We start from the raw sequence: 9,663 nt of genomic DNA, 5'->3' as shown, positions 1-9,663 counted from the left end.
GGAGACATTCAAAACCTGCCTAGATGCTGTCCTGTGAAACCTGCTGTAGGTGATCCTGCTCTGGCAGGGGTTTGGACTAGGTGATCTCCAGAAATCCCTTGGTCCCTTCCAACCCCTACCATTCTGTGATTCGTGTTGTAAAGCTGCTTTTCCCATCCAGCACTAGCAGGTCACACAGCAATAGAGAAGAATTAGAAATACTCACAGATGCATCATCTTAGAAGTAGATTTTATTCACTGTAAGAAATCAAAAGATTGATAGAAATCTACTGATTGTTCTTAGAGAAACTGGCAAAATACAAATGAGCATGGTTTTGCTTTATTTCCACTTCCTGCCTTTCCCTGTACCCTGGGCTGGAGACAGCTGCTACATTTCACTGTTCAAGAAAAATACCTCTCCCTCTAGGCCTTGTTGCGCTTCAACTCGGAAACCTTGTAGCGAGCTGGGGCGCGGTGGAACCACTCTGACCAGGAGCCATCATAAACAGCCACATCACGCTTGCCACACAGGTAGGCTGCCAAGGCAATGTGGCATGCTGTGACACCTTTGCGGCACGTGGCCGCCAGTGGCTTCGAGAGATCTATGTTTTTCTTGCGGAATATTTCTTGGATCTCCTCAATGCTCTTCTCATGGCCAGTTTCGCTTAGGAATGAGTGGAAAGGTATGTTCACCGCCCCAGGGATGTGACCAGATTCCAGCCCTGCAAGAGTGAAAGAAGAAAAGGAAACATGAGCAGGGAGACATTCATGTAAGGGATGAAAGACACCTACAAAAGAGACATTAAAGAGACACCACTGCAGATACTCCCACTCTCTCCAAGATACTCATTTGTTGCAGGTGATGGTGAAGATGCAGAACAGTGTGGGGCTAAAACAAAGAGGACAAAGTTTATTCAACATTGCTGAAATCACAACTTCCAGAATGTTTAGCAAACTACTTATCCCTTGAAAACAATGAGAGGTAGGAATCTCTAGAAGCCCTATGTTAAAAAAGCCCATGGGTTTAAGAAGCAGGAAGTGTGGCTTACATGTGGAATTTGTGAAAGTCGTTATCTGATCACAGTTTATTCCTGTGTCAACTTAAAATCATATTTCAGTGAAGTAAAGCCACCTTAAAGTCAGCCACATTACTGCTGAGGCAGCTGCCCCAGGGCAACAGGGTCAGAGAAGGGAGAATTTAGATTCTGTATCACTTCTTATCCATTCCATGGGTGATATCAGCATGGGTTCTGTTTTTCTACTGGTATAACTGACCACTTCGGGCAAGCTGAAAGCTGCATCTCAAGAACAAGGTCTTCAGAGAGAAGCAGATATAAAATACAATCGGTAAGATCTTCATCACACCCTTGAAATTCAAACTCCTCCGCTACAGGCTTAATCAAAGTCCATCACACTCAATGGAAGCTTTTCCACTGACTTTGAGAGGCTTTGGACCAAGCCTTAGTGGAGCAGGGAACATTATAAATTATGTTGAAAATGCATTTCAATGAATGGTTCCTTGCTAGATTTGGACTTCTAATGAGACAGCCCTGGTAATGTCACATAAATAGTAATCTGTTTCACTGACAGCTTTCCGCTTGCCTAAGTCATCAGGGCGACTGATCTCAGGAGGTGGGAGAGACTGGGGCAGGGAGCCTCTGCCACAGTCAAATGATTAAAGTATACTGGGTCAGAGACTGACACCACACATCATAAAGTCAGTGCAATTTAATTGCTCATGGAGAGTGATGTCATGACATTAGATATGTTATTAGGGGAAAACAGGGTTTTGGCAGGGTATTGATGGGATTTTTGCTCTGCTGGACAAAGAGTGAGAGCCTTAAGACAAGCAAAGTTGGCCTGAGTCAGCTTCACAAGATCTCTCCCTGTTCCAGATGGACCCTCTTTGTCCCTTGATTCATCCTCCCTGAGTGCCTTACAAATCTGGCACTGTTGTCACCTCATGCATCCTTCGGAAGTGTTACGCATTACAGCAAGAATATGGGAGAAAAACTGCTGACTTCTGGAGGGACCAGTATTTAAAAAAAAATAAATAAAAGAAGAAAGCAAAACCAGTGTTTTGAACTGCTGCTTCACCACACTTTTTTCCAGTTCCAGAAAACAAGAGTTCATCACTTCAGTACAGAGAACTGCAAAACCTATGCTCATTAATATTGTGTCTGTATGACAGAGGGAAAAATAAAAGTAATACAAAAAATGAGTGTGAGAAAACCTCATGTCCTGGTTTGAGCTAAATAGAACTAATTCTCTATTCAGTGATTTTACTTTTCAGCTCAGTCTCTTTTAAGTGACTGAACTTGCTGAAAACTGGCAGCATGTCTTTCCCAAACAGCGCTGCTACAAGATATGCTCAAGATCAGTTGTCCCATCATGGGTGCCGTGTCTGTGCCTATGGGGAGTGGACCCAAAACTGACCAACGAGCTATTCCATCCCACATACGTCATACTCGGTAAAAAAACCAAGAGATCATGAGGGTCTCGCTCCCTTTTCACCCTTCTTCCATCTTGGAGCCCTTCCATCTCAGAACCTTCTGTCCGTCTCGATCCTGCAGAGGCCAAGGCCTGAGCAGAACCCTGCTGGTTCATCTGCCGCTGATCCTGATTTGTGTGTCCTGCATCCTGCTTCCACCTGCTGCTGAGTTCGGTCTTGAACTTTTCCAGTGTCCGGCTCCGCAGAGCCTCTGGTGACGTATTCATCATTGGGGGGAGGGGGGGGGGAGGATTTCATATTGGTTTTTGTATATATTTGTACATATCTGTATATATTTCATTATTTTCATATTTACAATATTATCCTGTAGTATTATTGTTTCATTAAATCTGTTAGTTTATTTTCCAACCCGTAAAGTCTCTCTCCCTTATTCTCTTGTCTCTTCCCTTCTGGGGAGGGGAGAGGGGTTAATAGAGAGCGTCTGTCCAGGATTTAGTGGCCGGCCCAGCCCTAAACCACGACACCTCATTTGTAGCTCTCAGACTGCAGAGCTTCTTATCGAAGAGTTACAGACCTGCATTAGGCTACCACTTTCCCATGGAGTGGATGGTCCTGACCCTGTCATTTGGCAAGGAATTTCTGCAAGGCTCTGCTGCAGCACTGGTGATCACCTCAATCCAGACAAGTCTGTGAGCTGCAGGACACTGGTTTCACACCATCATAGGGCACTCGGAAGTGTACTGAGATCAGGAAGTCCTGGAGGCTGAACCAGGAGGGCCAGCTCTTGCTCAGAGAGGTTTGCTGGGCCACTGATTCAGTTCTTAGATGTCCCAGGCCTCATGGTCATGATGCTTTTCTAGACTGTTCACACATCTTAAAATAGGTAGGTTTATACCCCTCTCTTACTGTGACATAACACTCACCACCCTTAAACAACTCTAGTTAGGAGCTGAGTAGATCTGAAAAGAGCAGTCTCATTTTAAAGCATTTTTGACTTTGCTCTATAGAGAGACCTTCCTGCTCTGTTGGAGTCGGAGACCAGCGCTCGCACTCTGTGAGCGAAAGATGGGGAATTCTGTAGAAACAGCATTTACTCATGGATATGGGTGTTCAGCTGAAAGAGCTGACATTGCACAACCACAGCCCCTTGAACTGCCTAAGAAGCGCTCTCGAGTGGTTAAGGAAGTTTTATCAGCTCTCTGCTAGAACAAAAGCAGAGAAATGCAGGACTGGAAGGCAAGGCCGGATGCAGCTGGGATCTGAACAGGCAAGAGGATACATCTGCTCCTGCCTCATGTGACACCGAGCATACTCCAAGCCAGATTCATGCAGCCACCCTTAGAAACTCCAGGAAGGAACCCTAGGATTAGAGTCCAGATCCCAGCTACTGCAGTGATCACTTTATAGGTTCCCTATAAAGCATACATCTCAGAAACAGTTTGGGTTCCTGCCATGAAACTTCCCACTGAGGCACCTCCTTGCTCATGGGAGAAGGAATACTCATTTCCAATGTTAAGTTTGCCACAGTCAGGCCATACACTATTTATCCTAACATCACCCTACAGTTGATATAGTTTTTGTCCCTTTCTTTTTCCCCAACACTCTGATGGTGAGCACTCAGCACCCCCAATGGCCTCATGCCCTTAGCCCAAACCCAGTAAGAGCTCAATCAGATGCATTTTTCACTGCCTTACCCCCTCATAAGTAGCTCTAGGTGACCACCAGGCTCCTGGATGAGGAAGTGGCATTTCCTAGCATCTAAACTGGTAGACAGGAGGCTAATAACTGCTGTTGTCAAGGCCAAATAGTATCTGAGGTTCTCACACCCAACTAATTCAGCCAAATCTTACCCTCTTCTGTTGCTTCCAAATGTGGGCCTTCAGCTTGTAAGAGAAACACAAGCAATGAAGTGTTTCTGGCTACTGCGTATCCAACCTTGCTCACTGTAGTGCTACGCTTCCTGTCACTTCTATGACTGCAGGTGGCACCTCACACAATGTGATCATTGAAACCTTCCCAAGGCTGTGCCAGCAGCACATTTCAGTAGCAGCTCCCTATTTCCAGTGCCTCAATGATTCAGAAAAATATGAAATAAAACACAGAAGCATAATGATGGGACCGTGCTGGCAACTTCCAGGCCCACAGATTTGCTTTCAGCACAAGCCATTCCTATGTCTCTTACCTCCCTTTCAGTCACTTTTTTTGGTCAGAAATCTAACAGTGCTTGTGCTATTTGGCCTCTTCTCACATTTAACTAATAATTACCCCTCTAATATTATGTCCACAGTCCAGATCGAACAAGTCTACCTTGCAGGTGCTGGAAGAAAAGATCAGACGTAACTTCCAGGCATGCATGTTCCCATTTCTCTTATCTGGCAAATCAATTCTGTTGGCAAGGAAATAGCCTTTAGCTGCAATGCAAGTTCACCAAAGTATTTCATTCAATTTTGACTTCACTTCAAATAACTTTTCTTGAAGTGTCTTTTGAAAGCCTTCCAGTCTCTCCATGTTATGATCATAGATCAACAGCTGCCCAGGTTGTGCTGTACCTCCTATCCTAAGTACAAATATAAACTTCTCTGGTGTTTCTGTCCTACAGAACCATGCTCTGATTATATTTGCTAAATTCTTGCCTCATGGAGTTGCAATGTCACATGAATGTTTTTTGACACATATTTGGGATGGGGGATCATCTGCCTCACAGACCTGAGCACATGGATATCTTTTGGTTATACTCCCTTTTTAGAAATTATAATTTCCACTTCATTCCCCTTCTTCTTGCTACTCCTCCCCCTACTCTGCAGACTTATCCTCAGGAGAAAAAAAAAAAGAGGTAGCACAGGCTCAGTATAATTCAGAGACTGTACATAAATAATCTTTCATCTGGAAACCCTGCTAACTGTATAGTAACCGTATTTACTCTCTCTGTCCTTGTTCTCTTTTTATTCACTTTGCTCCAGCAGTTTTTGTTATTTGTTTTAATTCCTTTTGCCAAGTCTCACTCAGCTTGGCTTCTGGCAGTCCTCCCTCACAATTTGTATTATGTTATCTTCTTCACTGCTTAATCCTCTTTTCCACATCTGTTAAGATTTTCTGCTTAAATATCTAATTTTTTTTGTTGTTGGCTGTTTATCTAGCTAAGACTACAGCCCCTTCTCTCTAGCCTTGCCCTTTGCAATGAAAGCTCCAGATGCAATTTCTTAACTTAAAAAGATAAAAGATGTGCCCTGTCCACACTTAACTCTCCATGCTCTTGGAGCTGGCTGGCAGCAGATAGCTGCTGCTTTCCAAACGCCTCCTCTGTTGCCTCCTTTTTTTTCCCCCTTTCTCTCAGTTAAACTGTATGGCTCAGAAGGGACTATCAGTGATCTCACCTAACCTACCGTGAGCTCATTAGAAGAAATACTTTAATCTTAGTCCTGGCCAGCTCCCTGAGAAGCCCTTGCAGTCAGATCAATAGGACTTTGCCACCAATGACAAAACACTGTGTGTGCATACAGCCAGAAGAGGCAACTCTTAAGAACCAGGAGGGCCACAGTGCTAATTCTGGCAGGTGACGTTTGTCAACCTCATCACATGAACAGCTTTGGACAGTAGGTTTCTGTGGGTTGAAACAGATTTGGATGAAGTCTCTCACTCTTCAGGTTGTGCCTTGGGTATTACTTCACTGTCAAAGTAGAGCCAGTTCTCTCCCAGCCGCAGACTCCACTCGGAGATGACAGTGAAGGAGCAGCAACACTTCATTCTCACTGCCACTGAACATTCATCCTGAGCAAAAGCTTCACGTTTGGGGCTGGGAGGACTGAGAGCTGGGAAAAATCGGCAAAACCTTCAGAGCTGTGCAAGGCAGAGAAGGACTACACAAGGGCTGAGAAAGAAAACAGTTGGAAGCTCATGACACTTCGGGCTTGTGTTCTATTTTAGATGATGGGTTTCTTGTCTGGCAACTATCCCCTCTTTTCTCAGGGGTCTGCAAGACAATTCAGAAATTCACAACTTTTCTGTACGCATTTGTTCAGCTATAATTCCTGTTTGTCAGTTCTCAATGCCCAATACTCAGAGAGAGCCAGCACTAGTAACCATCATGTCATTATTTTTATCATCTGCCTCTGAATTGCCTGTGGTGATCTCAGTTCAGGCTGGCTCCACAGACCCGCACCCTACAGCGCCTGAGCACGCAGGCCCTTGCAGAACCTGGCTGGGCCATTGCTGAATCACAGCTAGTGAGCAGGCCTGAGCCCTTGGGTCCTCCAGAAAGGACACCTTTAACCACACAGTGCACAGGTCAGGGCTGCACATCTGATGGGCTTATGCACCACAACATGCATGAACATCCAAGCTTTTTAATCCAAAACAATATCTGCATTTAAGACCTATGAGACCTGGCTTATAGAAACGCCGTCCATTTTTCTCCACCCTAGCAACCTGGGTGAACCTCTCCCAGCAAGTAAAAATTAGCCACATATTACGACTTATCTTAAGCACTACAGAGGTCTAAATCCCAGCAAGGTAGCTGCTGCATAAAAATAAAACAGGGAGAGCTAATTCCTACCACAAGGAACTGAAACACTAAAGAGGCAGAAGCGTCAGCTGAAATTAGCCTCTTCTAGAGATGGAGTTCATGGAACCGGAGAGATTAATTGACTTAATTAGGAAGTCAAGAGCTGAGGCAATAATTAAACTGAAATCACCTGAGAACACAGCAAGTTCCTTCACCTCAAGATCATTCTTCTTCTCTAAATTGCAGACGTTTCTTCTCCCTGATTGGATGACCCCTGTAATTAGTCAGCATTGATTTCAAATTGCTCTTGTAGGTGTAAGCGCTGCCTTTTACCCGCTGCTGGCTGCAGCACAGCTACTGGCTGGCCTGGTGCAGGCGGCTGTCGGGCTCCTGTGGCATGAGCAGCTGCAGCTGGAGCGCTCATCCTGCTGGATCTGCTGTGGGAAGCAAAACTGGACCACCACAAATACACTGCTCCATGCTGACTCATTTCAGAGGAAAAAATCTGTTCTCAAGACACTGTCAGGGGCTGCGGTATTTGCCACCTGGTGACAAGTCCCACTTTGAGAAAGAATGCGAAATCCTCCAGTGAGGAGCATTTTATTCACGTCTTGAGGTTAAAGATCAACCTTCGCTGTGATGGGTTTCAGTAGGCAAAGAAATGCAATAAGCAATAAACCCAACTGCCCTGCTCTCCCTGCAACAGTCTCCTCCGTCACTCCCATTACCTTTCACACCTTCTGTGTTGTCCTGCACAGGCTGAGAACATTTGAGGGGGGCTCACTGTAGACACTTATATGAACCATGTGTACAGAGCCATTTACAGCCAAACGCTCCTAAGACTCGTACACGGGAATTTATTTCGGGACCCGGTGTCACACTCAGTGGCTGTACTGCAGCACACGTGTAAGAAAACAGCCAGAGCAGAATGACAACCGGCCTGCAAGGCAGCGGTGCAGTGCTGCCTCAGGCCCGCAGAAGCCTGCGGGAGCTCCCAGACCCAACAACCATTGCTGAGCTCTTCTGTGCTTTGTTTTTTAAATTCTGCATTTCTTTTCAAACCACTTCTGTGATTCCCTTTTGGAGGAGAGGTTATTCTGGGATACATAAAGGCTTAAATTACAGAGTCAAGGCCTCCTTTAACAACCAACTTGTATTTAATTCTAGGCACACTGCTGTATCAGCTGTCCCCACAGGATTTCTCCCACCCCTGCTGCTTGTGTGTCCAGTGTTTGACCGAAGTAACAAATTCAATTTTTGTTCCTGTTACTTGGGACATCCAAAAGAAAGAGGCTGACAGCCCATGCATTCAGGAGGGGTTTGGGGCTTTTCTTACTTAAGCTTGGTAGGGACACAGGGTCAGGACTGTCTGGAAGGGCCCATCCCTTGCTGTGTCAAGGCATGACCAGGGGCTGCAGCTCAGGGTGGCAGCTTGGCACCTTTTTCCATTAGTCTCTGGTGAGCTGCTAAAGGGACATGCTTTGCCTCCATCTGCTCCCTCACCTCCAGGAATGGTGTTGCCACTCTCTGTGACTTGTTCCCTGCTCATATAGTGTGTTTGGGATGGGATGGGTTTGTCTTACCTGGCTTCTCCCCCAGAAAGGAGCTATGAACTCTTTCCTAGCCTGTCCGAGACTCACCTCCCCTCTTCCCCACAAATGTCCACATTTTTCCAGCTCATGAATGGTACAATTTGGCAGGCAGCAAAAGGACAAAGATCAGCTCAAGCAAGTCCTCTATTTGCTGGGAACCAGAGCGAGAAGGAAAAGGTCTCTTGAGTTACTGTATTGCCTAAAACACGGGCTTTTGCTGGTGCATTCATTATGATTAGAGGTGCCTGTATGAATACTGATAGTTTGAGTGTGTCTGCTAGCGTTAGATAGGGCCCTGAACAAACCCCTGGGGAGCTCTCGCCTCCCGTGTTTGCATTCTGTCTGATAAGCTTCAGCAGGGTGTGGGATGGGGGATCTGGGAGCCAACTGACTGCAGAACTTTTCTGGTTTTCTCTCCTGCAGCAGTACAACCAACTACAAGTAAAGCAACCTCTAAGGGCACAGGGATCCAAATGCTCAACTGTGGATCCCTTAAGGTAAATCGAGTTACGCTGAAGCATGTCTGTGCATTAGGAAAATCTGTTTGCTGGCTGGGAGGAGTTGTTATGCCAGGACTTAGTATTGGCACTCATCCCTCTCTGGCGCAGGGGGTAGGTGCCGTTCCCACCTCCATTACCTTGGTCCAGCTCGGTCCCCCGGAACCGGCCCTCAGGGCGGGAATCCACCACCTGGAACTGCAGAGACCCCACGTTCTGCATCATTTCCTCGAAGGTCTTCAGCAGGGTTGTGTTCAGCCTGGCCTTAAACGTGCCCGGGGTGGGTTGGCTGACCTCCGCCGTGACAGGGTGGCCCTCCTTCACCCAGTTCTTGAAGCCACCGTTCAGCACAGAGACCTGCTTGTGTCCAAAGGCCCGGAACATCCACCAGGCACGGGGAGCATAGAAGGTGCCCAGCGCATCCCCGTCGTACACCACCACATGGGTGTCATTGCTGACCCCCAAGCGCCCCACGTAGTCGGCGAAGTGGGACTCGCTGGGCAGCATGAAGTCGTAGGGGGAGGACTGGTCCCGGCACTCCTCGATGTCGAAGAAGGACGCCCCGGGGATGTGCCTCTCCTTGAACTCCTGCCGGGCGTTTCGCTCCTGCGGCGGGTACCAGGAGGCATCCAGCACTCGCAG

At 46.7% G+C, this 9,663-nt stretch overlaps 1 protein-coding gene across 1 annotated transcript; it reads right to left on the bottom strand.

Annotated features, from left to right (window-relative positions):
• Nucleotides 1–394: 394 nt before the first annotated feature.
• TST (thiosulfate sulfurtransferase (rhodanese)) lies at nt 395–9,660 on the bottom strand (the record flags this gene model as incomplete). The annotated part of the gene is made up of 2 exons (XM_010180437.1): nt 395–701; nt 9,162–9,660. Coding segments are annotated over 2 exons (798 nt in total), but the record flags the coding sequence as incomplete, so codon positions are not given.
• Between the last annotated feature and the right edge of the window lie 3 nt (nt 9,661–9,663).

The sequence above is a fragment of the Mesitornis unicolor genome, unplaced genomic scaffold (assembly GCF_000695765.1).
Source record: "Mesitornis unicolor isolate BGI_N332 unplaced genomic scaffold, ASM69576v1 scaffold10483, whole genome shotgun sequence".
NCBI lineage: Eukaryota > Metazoa > Chordata > Aves > Mesitornithiformes > Mesitornithidae > Mesitornis > Mesitornis unicolor.
The sequence above is the reverse complement of the archived record's forward strand: the minus strand, read 5'-3'. Positions and strand labels throughout refer to the sequence as shown.